Source organism: Rhinopithecus roxellana, chromosome 17, assembly GCF_007565055.1.
Source record: "Rhinopithecus roxellana isolate Shanxi Qingling chromosome 17, ASM756505v1, whole genome shotgun sequence".
In the NCBI taxonomy this organism is placed as follows: domain Eukaryota; kingdom Metazoa; phylum Chordata; class Mammalia; order Primates; family Cercopithecidae; genus Rhinopithecus; species Rhinopithecus roxellana.
In genome coordinates this window covers 55,097,435-55,117,275 of record NC_044565.1, presented here as the reverse complement: position 1 = coordinate 55,117,275, position 19,841 = coordinate 55,097,435, and the positions used below count along the sequence as shown (strand labels likewise).

Genomic DNA, 19,841 nt, shown 5'->3' with positions numbered 1-19,841 from the left:
CAAGGTCTATTTAGGGCCACGTGTTTCACACTCTCTGGGCTTTTGTTGGTGATTTTGCCATTTAAAACGGCCCGCAAGCACAGTGCTGCCGTTCTGTCTGTGCGGTCCTCACAAGGAACAGGTGTGGTGGAGAAGCTCCACTCAGGAGTGGGGCACGGTGTTCGCGGCCACAGCTCGCTAACAACGTCAGTGAATCAACAATGCACAGAAACAAAGTGTCCTTCAACCGAAATGCATCCGAAACAGGACGATTTGATAAAACTTTTGTGGCCAGAGATGTAGCCCTGTGAGTCCTCCAGAAGCGAGACAGGCCAAGCACTCTTACTCAGGGTTCCAGGGCTCTGAAGAACGGGACCACCAAGGCTAACCAGGCTCCACCCCCGGTAACAGGTCCTGGCTAACCACGCTCGGCCCCAGGTAACAGCAGGCAGGGTGCTAGGCTGGCTGCTCTGTGAGCTCCTCCCAGTGTAGGGCCCGGTGTGCGGGTCCCACCACGACTATGGGTCTGGTAAGACCAGCTGACGGTGGGGCAGAGGCCAAACAAGCTAGAGACAAGCCACACAGCGCAAACTGTCAGAACCGTCAGAACCTGGGATAAAGACAGAGCTGGCAAATAAACACACATGACAGGCACAAACGCTAGATGGTTTGGCTCTCAGGGCACACTGAAAATCAAACCATTTGGAGAAAAAACACATTGCAATAATCAAAATGGAGTTACTCAGCAAGGAAACACCAGCACTTACACAGGTTGTATCTCCACCATCCCAGGGTGAGAGAGGCGGCGTCTTCGGCCGCCGACCCTCCCCTCAGCCCTCCCTCCTCCCCTGTTACAGGCTCCCCTCGGTAGGGGCAATCTGTATTCGTCCTGTAGTAGGTCAGTCACCACCGCTTAGCTACAGAGAACATCCATCCGCAGGAAAATATGAACGGGGGCCAGGAAGAAAACCCAACAGGGTAAGCACACCGTGGGCCAGCCACGGTCCCTGGTGCAGATCAAAACCTCCCAGAGGTGTGCACAGCAAGGTGAGGGTGAGGGTAAAAGTCTACACATTGGGTACAGTGTGCACTGCTTGGGTGATAGGTGCACCCAAACCTCAGAATTTACTACTAAAGAACTCATTCATGTAACCAAACACCACCTGCTCCCCAAAAACCTACGGAAATTTTTTAAAAAAGATTTCTATAGAAATGTGCCCTAAAACAATCTAGACCGAACCAAAAATGGATGCAATCACACTTTGGAAATATTGTTTGCAGGAGCAGAAAAGTGGAAACAAAGAAATGACCCATAATAAGAATTCTGTTAGGCAAATTCGGCAAATTTCAAACAAATACCGTGTGGCCATTAACAAGGATGATGGAGGCCTCTAATTACTGAACAGACACACAATCATAATATATTCCCAGATTTTAAAACTACACCAAGTGCATTATAGAGCAGAACATGTATCATGACCCAATTTTTGAAAACAGATACCTGACAGATAAATATTAACAGGTAGACAGACAAATACTGCTACACACTACACAGGTGTGAATGCTTCCCTGTATGTGTGCATCTGAGGACAAAGCCCAACTAGTTAATGTTTCTCTCGAACAACAGCAATGTGAGTAATTTGTTTCATTTTGTTCATCTTTATTTTTAAATTTTTCTAACACGAACATGTGCAACTTGCATAAAAATATTTTTAAGATGTGTTGTAAAAGAAAGCCGGGTAGGGCCGGGCGCGGTGGCTCAAGCCTGTAATCCCAGCACTTTGGGAGGCCGAGACGGGCGGATCACGAGGTCAGGAGATCGAGACCATCCTGGCTAACACGGTGAAACCCCGTCTCTACTAAAAATACAAAAAACTAGCCGGGCGAGGTGGCGGGCGCCTGTAGTCCCAGCTACTCGGGAGGCTGAGGCAGGAGAATGGCGTAAACCCGGGAGGCGGAGCTTGCAGTGAGCTGAGATCTGGCCACTGCACTCCAGTCCGGGCGACAGAGCGAGACTCCGCCTCAAAAAAAAAAAAAAAAAAAAAAAAAAAAAAGAAAGCCGGGTGATGCAATTAGTGGGTGAAAGAGCAGGCATCATAATTCTTAGCGACAGCTTGTCGGAGAAGAAGCTGCTGAGCCCTTGTGGCAAACAGGCCTGGCAGATTATACCCCTCTGTGTACCTAACCAAACTCCACACCGACAAGAGGTGAACATGGATGGGCAGTTGAGGGGTCCTGGAGAGAAGGCAGTGGGGCAAATTTCCAAAGCTCTTACAAACTGATACACAACTTTAGAATTGCACTAAGTAAACAGGAAGAGCTGGGCCCCTTGGCTAGAGGGCAGCACCGGGGGCAGGCTCAGGGTATGACGGATGGCCCAGTCACAGGCAGGGGAGGAGGCATGTTTACATCTGAGTTAAACCACTCAAACATCCAACTCCTAGTCCCCAGAAGCCAATGATCCAGGCTGAGAATTCGGGATTCCTGCTGGCTTCCTTCTAAGCCTTCACTGGTGACCCATTACTTCTCTAATTACCCAGGGTACCCATGAGGTCAAACCCAAATCTGTCCCATCCCTTAGAGAAAAGTCTTCAGTTAAGCAACTGGATTACAAGCAATCCGGCTGTGACCTATGGTTCCAGTCGCTGAAGCCATTCTACCCTTAGCACAATAATCACGCTGGGCCATCATGCATAAATAAACTGCCTTTAATCCCCAAATGATAACAAAATTCTTCCTGTTAGAAGAGGAGGGAGAGAGTTTTAAAACTATCTGTGGTAGTAGTTGCTACAGCCCACATTAGAAGCTGGGTTGGGAGGTGGTAAAATCACTGTAAGTCCCAGAACACAGAAGCAAGCAAAGGGAATATCAACATCACAGACCTCTCCGAAAAGTGACAAGCAGGCAGAGCTGCTCCATCCATGTCAACAGGACACTGTTGAGGAGAGAGCGCGCACGTGCGCGCGCACACACACACGAACTAGCGGGAGGAAGTTTTAAGAGAGTGAGCAATAATTGCATGCTATTAAACTCTGGGACAGCTATGGCAAAAACTGATAAGTTCATGGTCCACTTCTGCTTCCTGGACACGCAGCTGACCTCCGCATCCCAGCACCCTTGCACCTGGGTTGAGACATGTGCCGTCTCTCTGGTGCACTGGGAGCAGGAACGCGGGTCAGCTCCAAGCAGGTGGGAGCAGTGAGCCTTCACATAACCTCCTCTCTCCCCTTCTGTGACAGCTTCGAGGCCAGGAACGGACGATGGTGGAACTGCAGGCGGGGCAGAGCTGGGATCCTTGGGTCAAAGTTAGAGCAAACGTGTTCTCACCAAGCCAGACTAAACAGCTTGGCTTGTGACAACCACTCACCTCTGCCTCTGCCAGAAGTGGGCAGCCACAGACGAAATTGGCCTGCCACACCCCACAGAGCTCAGGCACAAAACACACAGCTATCCACAGCCAACCCCCGACCGCTCAGAGCTGAACCTCCAATGAAGAGCTGCTCCGCCAAGAACATCTGCCCGGGGATTCGTGTGAGGGGGGCGGGAGCTCAGCTTGTTTCAATGCAATGAGGTTCTGCCACTGTTCAGGACACCAACTAAAGTTCAACGGCCCTGACTGAGGCGATGGCATTCCAAAGACAGACGGAGAACACCAGGATTGAGTCATTTTCATCTTTCCTTAAATCTGAGCTTGGAAATGTGAATGTGGTCATTATTTTATGATGTTATTTATTTTACCACACCTGCTTTACAGAAGAATTCAGAGAAGGTTAAAAATTCAGAGAACATTTGTTTTTAAAACGTGAATGGAGACATCTGCTTTAGAACAAGATGGGATTACAGGGGCAAGACTTTCTCTTCTGACTGAAAAAACCAAACACCAAAAGACTGACAAAATACATGAAGCAACTGTTTTCAAGTGACTGGGCATCAGCCAACAGAGCACTGATCCGCGCGAGATGGAAAACAGATGCAGCCAGCAGAAAACGGCACCAGCTCATTGCCTAAGAGAGAACACAATGCTGAGAGCCCAGGGAGGCCAGGGGGCAGAACTGGCAGGACAGAGGTGGGACGCCCGAGCCCTCCCAGGATAGGGCGAGAAAAGGCCCAGGGGCCTGCAGAGCGTCCAGCACTGAGCTGAGCCCTGACCCACACAAACTGCCCACGGCCAGAAAAGAGCCCCCCAAATGGATTAGGGATCACAGGGCCCCACACACACCGGACCAGAAGTGAGCAGTGCCATCTCATCAGCCAGACTGGAAACCTCACGATTCACAGGCAGTCGGTATGGGACAGGGAAGGGTCTTGCCTCAGCTGTTGAAAATGATGAGCCTTAGGTAAAGCACTGCTCCAATCCTGACCAACAAATCTTAAAAGCAAGACCTTAAAGAACCAAACTGTTTCCATATAACTGCACCAAGTACAAAGCTCAAGGATAAGTACAAGAGCACAAAAATGTCCAGTGCTCACCAAAGCGAAATTCCATTGTCTGGAATCTGCTAAAAAAAAAAAATGATACGGCATGAAAGGAAGGATATTACAATCCCTATTGAGAAGATTAAATTATTCAATTAAAACCAACCCAGAGCTGCCACAGATGTGAGAGTTAGCAGAGTTAGCAGGTTATTAAAACTATACGGCCAGGCGCGGCAGCTCACACCTGTAATCCCAGCACTTTGGAGGCCAAGGTGGGCGGATCACGTGGTCAGGAGATCCAGACTATCCTGGCTAACACAGTGAAACCCTGTCTCTACTTAAAAAAAAAAAAAAAAAAAAAAAAAAAAACTTAGCCAGACTCTAAGGCTAAGAGTCATGACATCAAGTAGTCATGGAAGATTTGTTTTTAATACCCACATTTTCTAGAGGTGAAAATCACAATGTCTGATTTGAAAAATACATAGAATTAGCAAATTCGACATTGAGAAAGACTTGTTACTTTCAAGACAAAAAATAGAAACTACCCAAAATGAAAGACATGGAGAAAAAGACACAGTTACAAAAAATTAAGCAATAGATGAGTGAGCCGCGGCCTCATACATGTATAACTGGAATCTTCAAAGAAGAGGAGACAAAGGTGGGGACAGAAAACACATCTGAAGATGAAACACCCCCAAATTTTCCAAATTTGAAGAAATCTGTAAACCCACGGGTCCAAAATTTTTTAAATAAAATTAAAATCAAAATTAAAAAACCCAAGCATAAGAAACACAGAGAAAACCACACCAAGGTATATCATAATCCAATTGCTCAACACCAGGGATAAGGAGAAAATCTTAAAAGCAGCCAGAAACACACAGATGTTCTACTGACACGACACGGGTGTCAGCAGATTTCTCACGGGAAACTATGTAAAAGGACGTTTCTAAAGCAGTGTCGGCCAGGTGCAGTGGTTCACGCCTATAATCCCAGCACTTTGGGAGGCCGAGGCAGGTGGATCACCTGTAGCCAGGAGTTCAAGACTAGCGTGGCCAACATGGTAAAATCCTGTTTCTACTAAAAATACAAAAATTAGCCAGGTGTGGTTGTGAGTGCCTGTAATCCCAGCTACTCAGGAGGCTGAGGCAGGAGAATCACTTGAACCCGGGAGGCGGAGGCTGCAGTGAGCTGAGATGGTGCTGCTGCACTCCAGCCTGGGCGACAGAGCAAGACTCTGTGTCAAAAAAAGAAAAAAAAAAAACTGTGTCAAGAGAAAACCACTAACTCAGAATATTACTTAGCAAAATATCACTCAAAAATGAAGGCAAAGTAAAGCACTTTTTAAACATCCAAAAGCTAAAAGAATCGATTACCAATAGAGCTGCACTACAAGACTTTTTTTTAGAGTTCTTGAAGTAAAATGACTGAATTATGAACCTACACATAGGAATAAGCAGCATTTGAAAGAATTAAAAACATGTTTCTGTTTATTTAAATCTCTAAAAAGATAACTGACAGCTTAAACGAAATCATCAAAGTACAGTATTGAGTTTATAACATACGTACAAATAAAACGTAGGGCAACAATATCACAAAAGTTGGGGCCAGAGAGAAATACACCACTCAGACATTTCAGGTTTGGGCCCAGATCACTGAAATAAGCTAAAAATTGCAAAAAGGTTATTCACATGAATATTTTGGTCTCCCAGTACATAAAAGTTATATTTTCACTACAATATAGCTGATTAATTATGCAATAGCATTGCATCTAAAAAAATGTACATACTTGATTATTTTTTTTTAATTTATTTTTTTGAGACAGAGTCGCACTCTGTTGCCCAGGCTAGAGTGCAGTGGTGCAGTCTCGACTTACTGCAAGCTCCGCCTCCAAGGTTCATGCCATTCTCCTGCCTCAGCTACTCTCCGGAGTAGCTGGGACTACAGATGCCCAACACCACGCCCGGAAAATTTTTTGTATTTTTAGTGGAGATGGGGTTTCACCGTGTTAGCCAGGATGGTCTGGATCTACTGACCTTGTGATCCACCTGCCTCGGTCTCCCAAAGTACTGGGATTACAGGCGTGAGCCACCACACCCGGCCATACTTTATTTAAAAAATATTTTATTGCTAAAAAAATTTTATAAAACACCTGAGCCTTCACAGAGTTTTCTTCTTTTTGCTGGTAGAGAACCTTGCTTTGATGTTGCTGGCTGCCGAAGGATCGGGGTGGTGGTTGCTGAAGGTTGGGGTAGCTGCGGCAATTTCTGAAAATAAGAAACAACGACATTTGCCGCATCGATTAGCTCTTCCTTTCCCAAAAGGTTTCTCTGTAGTAGGTGATGCTGTTTCATAGCTTTTTACCCACAGTAGAACTTCTTTCAAAATTGAAGTCAATCGGCCAGGCACGGTGGCTCACCCCTGTAATCCCAGCACTTTGGGAGGCCGAGGCCGGTGGATCATGAGGTCAAGAGATCAAGACCATTCTGGCTAACATGGTGAAACCCCATCTCCACTAAAAATACAAAAATTAGCTGGGCATGGTGGCACGCAGCTGTAATCTCAGCTACTCGGGAGGCCGAGGCAGGAAAATCGCTTTAACCCGGGAGGCGGAGGTTGCAGTGAGGCAAGATTGTGCCACTGCACTCCAGCCTGGCAACAGAGTGAGACTCCACCTCTAAATAAATAAACAAAGGCTCGTATTTGCCTATCCTACAAAAATTGGAGTCAATCCTCTCAAACCCTGCGGCTGCTTTATCCACTAGGTTTAGGGAATATTCTAGATCTTGTGCTGTCATTTCAACAATGTTCACAGCATTTTCACCAGAAGTAGAATTCATCTCAAGAAGCCACTTTTTATGCTCATCCATAGACACAACTCCCCATCTGTTCTGGTTTCATCACGAAGTTGCAGCAATTCTCTCACATCTTCAGACTCCGTTTCTAATTCTAGCTCTCTTGCTATCTCCACCACATCTGCAGTGACTTTCTCCACGGGACGTCTTTGAACCCCTCAAAGTCATCCATGAGGGTTGGAATCCACTTCTTCCAAACTCCTGTACATGTTGTTTGATCCCCCATGAATCAAAAATATTCTTAATGGCATCTAGAATGATGACACCTTTCCAGAAGGTTTTCAATTGACTTTGCCCAGTTTAATCAGAGAAATCGCTATCTATAGCAGTTATAGTTTTATGGAATAAATTTATGAAATAATAAGACTTGAAAGTCAAAATTAGTCCTTAATTCATGGGCTGCAAAATAGATGTTCTGTGTTAGCAGCCATGAAAACAACATTAATCCCTTTGCATTCTCCATCAGAGCTCTTGGGTGACCAGACACATTGCAAATGAGCAGCAGTATTTTGAAAAGAATCTTTTTTTCTGAGCAGTAGGTCTCAACAGTGAGCTTAAAATATTCAGAGATCCATCCAGCAAACAAATATGCTGTCATCCGGGCCTTGTCTCTCCATTGGTAGGGCAGAAACACAGTAGATTTAGCACAGTCCTTAAGACCCTAGGGTTGGGGAACAGGAAATGAGCGCTGGCTTCAGTTTAAGGTCACTAGCTGCATTAGCTCCTACCAAGAGTGTCACCCTGTCCTTTGAAGCTTTGAAGCCAGGCAGTGACTTCTCCTCTCTAGCTATGAAAGTCCTAGATGGCATCTTCTTCCAATAGAAGGCTGCTCTGTCCACATTAAAAATCTGTTGTTCATGTAGCCACCTGATCACTGATATTAGCTGGAACTTCTGGAGAACTTGCTGCAGCTTCTCCATCAGCATCTGCTGCTTCACCTTGCACTTTTATGTTATGCAGTTGACTTCTTTCCTTAAACTTCATGAACCAATCTCTGCTAGCTCCAAACTTTCCCTCTGCAGCTTCCTTATCTCTCTGCCTTTACAGAAACGAAGAGAGTTAGGGCCTTGCTCTGGATCGAACTTTGGCTGAGTAGAATGTTGTGGCTGGTTTGCTGTTCTTCCCAAACCACTAAAATTTCCTCCATAAACTAACTGATGCAAGAGACCTAGCTTTTGACTTATCTCAGCTTTTGACATGCCTTCCTCACTAAGCTTAATCATTTCCAGCTTTTGATTTAAAGTAAAGGACATGCAACTCTCCTATCACTAGTACACGGAAATGCCACTGCAGGGTTATCAACTGGCCTGATTTCAATACTGCTGGGTCTCGGGGAATAAGGCCTGGAAACGGAAAAGAGATGGAGGAATGGCCAGCCAGTGGAACAGTCAGAACACACACAACATTTAGGTTAGGTTTGCAGTTTTACGTGGGTGTGGTTTATAACACCCCAAAACAATTACAATAGTAACATCAAAGATCACTGATTACAAGGCAGCCACAATGGCTCACACATGTAATCCCAGGGCTTTAAGAGGCCAAGGTGGGAGGACTGCTTGAAGCCAGGAGTTGTGGATCAGCCTGGGCAAATAGCAAGACCCCATCTCTACAAAATAAAAAATTAAAAATAAATTTTTTTAAAAATTCAGGCATGGGGGCCCATGCCTATAGTCTGGCTACTTAGGACTAGCTAAAAGTAGGAGGCTAAGGCAGGAGGATTACTTGAACCCTGGAGGTGGATGTCAAAACTTAGCAAGCATACTTTAAGTATGTGCCCTTTCAAAATGTCCATTATGTCTGATAAGGCTTTTGTTTTCTTAAGTAAAAATTCTCATGTGGACAAAGGTCAAATAGGGTAACAGTCACTGGTCAAGCTCCTCCTTCTGATTTAACCGTAGAAAAAAGGCAGACGCTCCTGCAGGCTCCTCCTAAACCTCCAAAGCTCGGCAGGGCTCAACATGCAACAGCCCGGTAGGATGGAGGGTGCGGGGCTGACCGCAGCCTGCTTTCCCGTAAACACCCTGTCCTGGTGCTCCGGGCTGCTCAGATGTGCTGGGCATCTGGACAGGAGCAGGGCATGAACCCTGCTTTCCATGGGCAGATGACGCAGGAGGCAGCCAGATCTGGAATAAACAAGACGCCTGAACACACAGTGCCCTCGGACGGCCGGAGGACGCTGCCATTCACCACCTCAAGCCTCCGGGTTAGGCTCCTTGGGGGTCTGCGTCTCCCGTCCTCTTCGCTTGAAACAGGAGGGAAAGCAACATCCTCCAGGATAAAGAAACCAATGAACGAAACAGCAGTGATGACTGATCTCGTGCCTACGCCAGGGAGATCTAACCCACGGAACAGCGGGCAGTCTACTCATGGTTTTGTTTGTTTTTGCCAGCTTCAGTTTACCTTGCATGAGTAATCTTCCACTCAGATGTATTTTAGGCTTTAGTATTTTGCCTTTTGGGTCTGACGAGAAATTAGATGGGGAAAAATATAATGCCTATTTTCTTTCTTTTTTTTTTGAGACGGAGTCTTGTTCTGTCCCCCAAGCTGGAGTGCAGTGGCACGATCTCAACTCACTGCAACCTCTGCCTTCCAGGTTCAAGCGATTCTCCTACTTCAGCCTCCCCATAGCTGGAACTATAGGCGTGAGCCACCACACCTGGCTAATTTTTGTATTTTTAGTAGAGATGAGGTTTTGTCATGTTGGGCAGGCTGGTCTCAAACTCTGACCTCAGGTGATCCGCCCACCTCAGCCTCCCAAAGTGCTGGGATTACAGGTGTGAGCCTCCAGACCCGCCTTAATGCCTGTTTTTCAAAATAAACTTTAAAACAAAGAAAACAAAAATTACTAGTGTTACCAATTTAGAAAAATATCTATCAATCAGTTGTATTACTTTAGCATCAAAAAAAGCATGCAGCCACCCACTAACATACGTGTGCTAAGCTACATGCAGGTGTTCCGGCAGCACGCAGTTTAACAATTCAACCATCCAGGCTTGATCCTGGGGAGCTACTGGCCCACATAGAGAGATACCACTTAACAGGCCGGGTGCAGTGGCTCACACCTGTAATCCCAGCACTTTGGGAGGCGGAGGCAGGTGGATCACGATGGAGACCATCCTGGCTAATACAGTGAAACCCTGTCTCTACTAAAAATACAAAAAACTAGCCGGGCGAGGTGGCAGGCGCCTGTAGTCTCAGCTACTCGGGAGGCTGAGGCAGGAGAATGGCGTGAACCCAGGAGGTGGAACTTGCAGTGAGCCAAGATTGCGCCATTGCACTCCAGCCTGGGCAAAAGAGTGAGACTCCGTCTTCAAAAAAAAAAAAAAAAAGAGAGAGAGAGAGATACCACTAACATACAAAATGTCCTGATCGGCTGTTTAAGCATCAAACATGGTAAAGTTTGTCTTCTCTTAAATTGAATTCCCTCAAAAAAGGTACTTGTAAATAATTCACATTTTCTTCTGAACCCCAAAAACATATGGAACTATCACTTAAAATAATTAGTAAACCTGGGCGCTGGGAAGCATGAGAGCTCTCACATGTTGGTCACTAAAACACCAGAGGCCGGCAGTAGCTTCTCAGCTCCAGACCCTGAGTAGGAGCTGGGAAGATCTCCGTATTCCTGAGAGATCCCCCAATTCCCAGGCCTGAGTTCCCCTCCCCGAGCACTGCTGTGGGCCCGGCAGGACTTCATGCATTTGCATCTATTTTAGCTTCTTCTTACTGTCATGTGCAAAGGAAAAACACTTGGATTCTCCAATCAAAAAGGTATTTATCTCATCATATGCCAATGGGAATCGGCATAAGGCAAGTTGATCATCAAATTTTTTTTTTTTTTTTTTTTGAGACTAGGTCTCGCTCTGTCACCCAGGCTGCAGTGCAGTGGCGTGATCCCAGCTCACTACAACCTCCGCCTCCCAGGCTTAAGCAATTCTCATGCCTCATCCTCCCGGGTAGCTGGGACCACAGGTGTGCACCACCAGGCCCAGCTAATGTTTCTATTTCTAGTAGAGAAGTGGTTTCGCCATGTAGTCCAGGCTGGTCTCCAACTCCTGAGCTCAGGCAATCTGCCTGCCTTGGCCTCCCAAAGTGCTGGGATTACAGCCATGAGCCACCACACCCAGCCTGATCTTCCAGCTCTTACCTAGCTTTGAGATTCTTGAGGAGATCTGCCCTGCAGACTGGAATTTTGTCTTTGTTTGTGTTTACATATTTAATTTTGAACCCTGGATCTGTGCCATGGAAGCTCCTGCCTGGACAATGCAACACTCACTTTGCTTAAAAAGGCCGAGGCTTTACCCCAGGCAAGGGGCCCTCATCAGCTTCTGGCCAGTGTGTTCAGGGAAGATCAGATGCCATCCATGGCCCCAGAAGGTAGTCACGCACTCCAGACCCAGTGGCAAGGCCTCCTGCCCACTCATGGACGTCTTGAAAACTGGCGTGCCACACAGACCATCTGGTCCATTAAGACAATTCCCCAAATTTCTGCTTGTGCACTAAGAATGAGTCATGCATCCTCTTTCCACCGGACTGAGCTCTGTCGGAAGGGAACTATACAGCTGCCAAACATCAGCAACTAGGGAAACTGAGTCAGAACAACAGAGAAGCAAGCCGAGTCACCCATCCAGGGGAGAAAACCATAGAATATCGCAGCCTGTGGACCCTGGATCAAGCCGCGCTTGAAGCTGGAGCTGCCCCTGGATTCAGAGTCATATAGAAGGATATGCTTTCTTTTTACAACTATTTCCTTGACAGATAAAAAAACACACAGGAGGGAGGCAAGTTCTAACAATAGAAGAGCTCAATTACTCTGACTTCCTAACAAGAGAGAGCACTTTGCAGACATGCGGCACTCACATACTCACATACTGGTTTTCAAAGGTTAAAGTCCTGGTGAAAGCCTGGGGGTCTCACGTACTCCCCTGAATGGCAAACTGGACATCCCAGGAAAGGTCCCAACACGCACTCTCTTGGGCATGGGCCCTCTCTGAGCTGATGATTTTCCTCTTCTGGCCACAGAACACAGAGAGCTCTGAAGATCAACCCGTCTCCCAGGCTCCCATGCTGAGAAAATGTGTGGTCCGCCTACCACCTTGCAAAGATAAATTATCAACATCTAAATACGTTTTAAGTATCCGTATGGTACTTTTCAAACGTATTTGCATGACAATAATACAGTCTTTGACTCTGTTGTGCCAATAAACAGGAAGTCATCATTTGTTCTATGGAAGGCAAACACTGACACTAGCGCCTGCAGGACCATCCCAGCAGATGCAACCCAGACTCATCCGCTTAGGGCGGAGAAGCCCCAGGCTTCAGCTCACACCCCAGGACCACTGCAGTCTCCTGCCCAAAGGAGGAGAGGCCTGGCGTCCTGGGGCTGCGGGTGCTCCCAGAAGCTGCAGTCAGATGTGAGGGAACTTCCGGGAGCAGGAGGATGCAGAGGAGGAGGAGGGTATGGAAAGTGCTGAGGGTGGAGAGCCAGGGAGTCCCTGGCAGGCGGGTCCCTCTCCAGCACCAGCCAGCTGGCTCCCTGAGTGCCAGGCAACACCCTGTGACCTCTATCTACGTGTGCGGTGGAGAGGTCCGCTCCGAAAGGCGGCCAGTTCTCCAAGGGAGGTCAGGGCAGCTCCAAGGATCAACCTCAGGGCTGATATGACGACTCAGGGGACACAGTCTCCTGGACACAGGAAGTCAGTTAAAAGGCCCAAAGACTCACTCCTACCTATGAACTCTGAGCCCCAGAGAGTCTGGGGGGGCCTGCAAGAGGGTGGAGACCCATGGAGCAGCAACACTGGAACCTTCTGCTCATGTGAACACAGGCCAGGAGGTGGGCATCCACTCGGTCCAGACCACCAAGAGTGCAGGTCCCAAGCGCTCTGTGTCCCCCATCCCCCGTCCCACCAGGCCTGCACACACCTGGGGTCATCCTACCACTCGCAGGAAGCCCCCTCACTCTCCGGGAGCCCCCACTGGACTGGGATTCCATGAAGGCGGGTTCCAGTCTTGTTTTCTGTGGGTGGCCCAACACACAGCACACAGCAAGGGCCTGAACACCCAGTAGATGGTGAGAAAAACTGAGAATGAGCTGCAGCTGTCTGGAGATCCTGCAGGAGAAGAGGCCCCGCCTGCCATGGCACCTGCCCGGAGTTTCTCTGCGATGCAACCTCCCTGAGCCCACCCCAAGCTCCACATGCCCAGACCCCTCCAGTGTCAGCGTTTCTGTCACAGAACTACAGTTTGGGACAATTCATGGCTTGCAGTGGCCTGGACTGTGGTGAGGATGTTGGTTTTGATGAGTCCATGACCACAGCCTCAACCGTGGCGGCTCCAGGGAAGAGAGGAAGGCAGGACAGGAGGAGGGCGTGGAGGGCCTAGCTCCAGTGTATCCAGCCAGCACCCTAGCGGCACGACTGCAATGAAGAATGTTTCAAATGTGACCTCCCCAAAGAGGCTGGGGTTGAGAGGAGGAAAGGAAGGGGCGTCCAATGGCAAACTTTAATACTAGCTTTGAACTACCATTGTGATAAACTTCTATTGTGTTGGATACAGAATGAAACTGTATTCAAAAAACCAAGCATTTCTACACAGCTGAACTAAGTAAGGCCTCCGGAGGGGAGGCGCTCTCCAGGAGACCCAGCAGCAAGGCCAAAGCCCCCAACCCAGCGGGGCGTGGGCTCCTGCCATTCCAGAGCTCCCTTCACACTTGCAGCTGAGGGCACTCAAAGTTCAATCCAAACTGAGTCATAGGTGGGCTTATTTCCAAAGCCCCCAAGCCACAAGTCAAACAAGCCAGTATCAGACCCACTTAAACACACGTGTGGAGCATTTGAGGGGAAGGAGCAGTAAGATGTTTCCAATGGCTCTGATTTAATCTTTTGTGGAGATGGGGTGGAGGTGAGTCTCTTAAAAGCAAAGGGACACTATGATGGTTGGATAGCCCAACTAACTTTGGGGCAGGTTTTTTAAAATTTTCATATATAGTATGTTCCCAATTTCTACCAAAAAATTTTAATAGAAAATAATCACATATACATGAGAGCACAGTCCTGGGAGAATGCTGAAAGTGGACATGAAATGGTGCTTCACGTGTAGCATGTATCATGTATAACTGTATCATCTCCAGCAACAGCCTACAGACCATGCCCCCAGAGACCCCTCAACATGATGTCCCCGCAGAATGGGTGTCCCTCCCCAGGCTGCACTCCCTAGGGCTCGCTCATGACATGCATCCACTGTGCCTAAGTCCGCACGGCTACACCCTCACGTTCTCCCAGGGAACACAGGTCCTGCTAAAAATCACCCGGCTGGAATGCATCCAGCCAGGACTCCATTCTGGCCACCAGGGCTACCCTCCTCCTCTTGGCCACAGGAATAGCATCAGGAGCTGGCCTTCTCTCCCAGAACTTCTGTTTCCACCGCCATAAAATGGGTATGTTCATTTCTCCAGGAAAGTGTTTAGTTCTATAAGGGATTTGATCAATTTAGCAGCTACCAGGCTACCTGCCTCACAGAAGCAATGTGACTCAACAGCGACCTTTCAAAGTATCACTGAAGACTGCAAAAACCCCTGAACGTGTAAGACACAAATGGACGCAAACGTATCCTTTGAGGAAGAGTTGTGAGAGCTGAGGATGATGTCACCGTCTACTCTTAGCTCCTTTTTCAAATTCGGTGAGGTGTTTGTGGACGAGCACACCAGGCAAAGCACAGCAGACGGCCCCATGTGTGTTCTACAACACTTATTTTAAAATGTTATTTTCAACAAGCAATTAATATTCCGGGACAAAGCATACCGCAAGCTTTATGAAACTGACCAGCTGTGAAACATGACTTCGGGGTCCCATTCTTCCACTGGCTCAGCAAAAATTACATTATCCAGACCCAGGGGAAACCTCACCCGGTTCCATTCTAAAAGTCCACCGCTTTTGAGTGAGATGTCCCCGAGACGTCCGGCCTGGGCTGACCATTCACGGGCTCTGGAAAGAAAGCCTTGGTCTCTCTCCGGAGGAACAACTTCCCAGGGGGAGAGGAACTCGCGCCCCCGCCCCGCCCCAGGGCCTGCGGGAAACGGCCAGCAAACGCGGCGACCCCGGGAGCGGGGGTCTGCCCCAGCACTCAGTTTCGGAGGTAAGCGCACTGGCCGCCCACTTCCTGAATTGTTCACTCAACTATTTTACAACTTTTGCAGGCTCTCTGGTGGTGCCAAGAAGTCCTCTGGCTCAGCTAAGAAAAGTGAAAACTATTTTTGGCATGCAGAAGAGTCGCTATAGGACTAAATTAGAGTCGGCGCCTGAAACGCAGCCCGCCTTCACAGAAGATTCCCAAAACGCTGAATCCCAGCCGCTTCAGAACTCAGGAGGCCTGCAGCGAACTCTGGCGGCACCTCGGTCCCTGGAGACGCGGCGCGGAGGAACGGGGATTCCTGCTGTAGAGACCGTGGCACGGGGAGGCCCGCGGGCGGGACACAGGGTGTCAACCCCACCGCCACGCATCCGGTGAAACGTTTGGCACAACCGCGAACACGGTCGCGTGCATTAGAAACGAAAGAAGAGAAGTGCCGGGGGCAGAAACCCGCTCTGAGCCCCGGCTCCGTCTAGACCCGCGCGGCCCCTCTCGGGAACCCCGGCCGCCCGGCTCGCTCTGGGCGCAGGAACAGCCCCTGAGAAGCGCAGGGTCCCCGGGACGCCCCAGGGGAGGACGCTGCGGGCGGATGCGGGGGCACTGGAAGCGGGGGCGCCGCGGCCGCGGGAACTGAGGCTCCTCTGGGGAGGCTTCCCCGGCGCGGGGGGATGGGGTGGGCACCGCGCTCCACGGGGCGGGGAGGGGAGAGGGCGGAGGCCGGGGGAGGAGAAGGAAGGGGGGGAGGAGGAGGAAGAGAAGGAGGAAGGCGGGGGAGGAGGAAGAGAGCGGAGGAGGGGAGAGAACAGGACGAGGAAGAGGGCGGAGGGGGGTGGGAGGACGGCGGGGGCTGCGCCGCGCTCGGGAAGCGGAGGGGGACCGAGGGATCCTGAGCGGGGCAAAGGTGAGCGGAGGAGGAGCCGCGAACTAGAGGGAAGCAGGCGGCCCGCGGCGCTGGGGGGCGGCGGGAGGAGAGCGGGGCTTCCCCCGGCGGCTCCAACAACTTCCCCGTCCTGCGGGGATTCCGAGTTCCGAACAAAGGCGGCTCCGGAGGCCGCGCGCACAGCGCTCTGGTCCGCCCCTCGGCGTCTCCGGCAGGGCGGACAAAGGCCCAGCGGGTCCCCGCGCCCCGGTCCCCCCACGTTCCCCTTTGGAGGTTCGCTTCTGCGTCCCGAGCCCCTAGGCCCCCCGCGCGCCCGATGCCCCCTCCACCCTCCGCGCCCCCCGCCTCCGCTCACCCCTGCGCTCCCGGATCTCCACGAACCCCCGGACCCCGCGCCCCCGGCCGCACTCACAGGATGGAGGTCTGCGGCGCCACGGCGGGCACGGCCTCCAGCAGCAGATGCATGCAGCGCACGGTGGTGCGGAAGCACAGGCAGCGGCTCGGACACCCTGCGCCCGGCTTCGGGGCCACCACGGCCAGCGCCCCCCAGGCGCAGCACAGCACAAGCGCCAGCAGGCAGCGGCGCGCGGGGCCCCTGGAGCGCTTGGCCATGGCCGACGGCGCGGACGGACGCTCGGACGCACGGAGCCACCACGGCCGGCTCCCGACTGCGCCCGCCCGGCCGCGGCCCACGTCCCAGCTGTGCGCGGGGGGCGGGGGGCGCCAGCTGTGCACATGCGCGAGGCTCCTCCCGGCCCCTCCGAATCCCCGAGGGCGGGGCGGGGCGAGAACCCGGGGCCCCAGTGTCCGGCCCGGGCGCCCGTATCCAGGTGGGGCGGCCCGCATGGCCAAGGCGAGCGCTCGGGGGCGCGGAGGAGAGCCTTGGCACCCCTGATTCTGCGCTCGGGACTCGGGACCCTGGGGCCTACGCGAAGCTTCTCCACTTTTCTTACCCGTGGTTTCTGCCTGCGCGCACTACGGGATTTTTTCTTGGCGCCTTGCTGTTTGTAACACTTTCAGAGCGCCTGCTCTGATCCAGGCACGATTCCAGGCGCGCACGCGCGCTCCTCTCTCTCCCTCTCCCTACCCGCAACCACGTAGGAAATTATTTAACGTTCAAAAAAGCCCCTCATTCCTTTTGAGGAAACTGAGGCCCAAGGCTCACAGCAAGGGAGTCTCTGCGGGAAGGTTAGACCCAGGCGGTCCGGCTCCCCGGGGCCTGTCAGCCACCTGCTCTCTGCCGGCCGCCTGGCTCAGCACGGTTGGGAGCATGAAACGCCCTGTGGAGTCCTTGGCGCAGCGCAGCCCCCGGGAATGCTCACGGCCTTCAGTGCCTGTCCTCCTGGGACAGGCCTAGGAGGAGACCAAGGGAACCCGCCCACGTCGGGTGTGTGTAGAGACAGTAGAAGACTTTAGAAAGGAGGGAAGACACTGCGTGAAATATGCACAGTTAAAGGTGGTGTTCTCACATAGTTCATACATTCTCTCCAGTCATCTCACAAGGACCCAGTCTCTGAATTTCACAGATAAGGAAGGTGAGGCCAAGTTGTTGAACCCAGGCCGCAGGGTGACAGTGCCAGATTCAGAGGCACACCTGGGCGTGTTCCCATCGCAAACCCCGAGTCTCAGCTGTGTCCCCGTGCTGATCTAGCCTGAGCTGCGTCTGAAGGCAGCCTGGAATGGGATTGGTGGGTAATCGGCTAGTTTCCTGTTGCTATGTTAAAAAACGAAAACAACTACCAGGAGACATAGCCCGGAGGTCACAGGGGCATTGCTGGCCACAGGGCACCATCTAAGGACTGGACTCCTGAGGCTGCTGGCAGGGGGTTCCAGTTCCTTGCCATGTGGGTCTCCATGGCCTGATGCCTCCCAGAGCAGGTATTAGAAGAAAGAGGAAGAGAATGAGAGCACAACACAGAAGCCAGGCTAGAATCTAACCTAGCCTTGGAACTGGCCCCACATCACACCTGCAGGGTGCATCCTCAGACGCTGGTGGGTCCTGCTGACATTCCAGATGCCATCTTGCCTGCAGGATGTTAACCACACTGTACAGTGGATGCAGCTTACACTGCAGATGCCATTTCTCCTACAGGATCCTATTCACACACTCCAGTAGGCCCACCTCACACTGCAGACAACACCTCTCCTGCAGGATCCTATCCACACACAGAAGTGGGTCCAACTCACACTGCAGATGCCATCTCTCCTGCAGGATCCTATCCACACACAGAAGTGGGTCCAGTTCCCACTCCAGATGCCATCTCTCCTGCAGGATCCTATCCACACACAGAAGTGGGTCCAACTCACACTGCAGATGCCATCTCTCCTGCAGGATCCTATCCACACACGGAAGTGGGTCCAACTCACACGGCAGATGCCATCTCTCCTACAGGATTCTATCCCCACACTTCAGTCTCCAGATGTCATCTCTCTTGTAGGGTCCTATGTACACACTCCAGGGTTCAGTTCACATTGTAGATGCCATCTCTCCTGCAAGATCCTATTCACACACTCCAGTTCACACTGTAGATGCCATAACTCATGCAGGATTCTATCCACACACACTCGTGGTGCATTTAACACTCCGGATGCCACATCTTCTGCAGAATCCTGTCCGCACACTTCAGTTGGTCCAGTTCACACTCTACATGTGCTCTCTCCTGCGGGCTCCTATCTACACCCTCCAGTGGTGCCATTCACACTCCAGATGCCATCTCTCCTGCAGGATGATGTCCACACCCTCCAGTGGGTCCAGTTCACACTCCAGAGGACATCACTTTTGCAGGATCCTCCCTATACATTCCACCGGTGCCATTCACACCACAGAGGCTGTCTCTTTGCAGAGTCCTATCCACACGCCCCATGGCTGCAGCTCACACTGCAGACACCATCACCCCTGCGGTATCCTATCCACACACCTCAGTGGGTCCTATTCACATTCCAGAGGCTATCACTTTTGCAGGATCCTATACACACACTTTAGTGGGGCCAACTCACAGTCCAGAAGCCGTTAACTCCAGCATGATTCTAGCCACATGCCCCAGTGGCCCAGTTTACGCTGCAGATGCTTTTTCTTCTGCAGGATCCTCTCCAGGCACAACAGTGGGTCCAATTCACACTCCAGTTGCCATCTCTCCTGCAGGACCCTACCCACACACTCCAGTGCCTCACTTCACAGAGCAGACGTCATCACTCCTGAAGGATGCTGTCCAAACAGTCGTGTGGATGCAGTTTACACTCCACATGCCATCACTCTTGCAGGATCCTATCCACACACTCAAGGCAGTCCAGATCACACTGCAGATGTCATCACTCCTGTGAGATGCTATCCATACACTCAAGTGGGTTCGGTTCACACTGCAGATGCCATCTCTCCTGAAGGATCCTGTCTACACACTGCAGTGGTTGAATTTGGGTCCTATCCAAAGATTCCAGTGAGTCCGGTTCCCACTACAGATGCCATCTCCCCTGCAGGATTCTCTCCATACACTCCACTGGGTCCAGTTTACATTCTAAGTGTTGTCTCTCCTGCAAGATTCTATCCACATACTTGAGTAGGTCCAGCCAAAACTCCACATGCCATCACCCCT

The 19,841-nt window shown here is 50.8% G+C and overlaps 1 protein-coding gene across 2 annotated transcripts in view; it reads right to left on the bottom strand.

Annotated features, from left to right (window-relative positions):
* Window positions 1-16,967, bottom strand: part of PXDN (peroxidasin) — a 109,769-nt gene extending 92,802 nt beyond the window's left edge. The window contains exon 1 of one of the 2 annotated variants that reach the window (XM_030921193.1): window positions 16,664-16,967. In XM_030921193.1, the coding sequence (XP_030777053.1) occupies window positions 16,664-16,863 (200 nt within the window). In that variant the 5' untranslated portion in view covers window positions 16,864-16,967. The remainder of the gene's footprint in view (window positions 1-16,663) is intronic. The other variant, XM_030921194.1, reaches the window with a different exon arrangement.
* Between the last annotated feature and the right edge of the window lie 2,874 nt (window positions 16,968-19,841).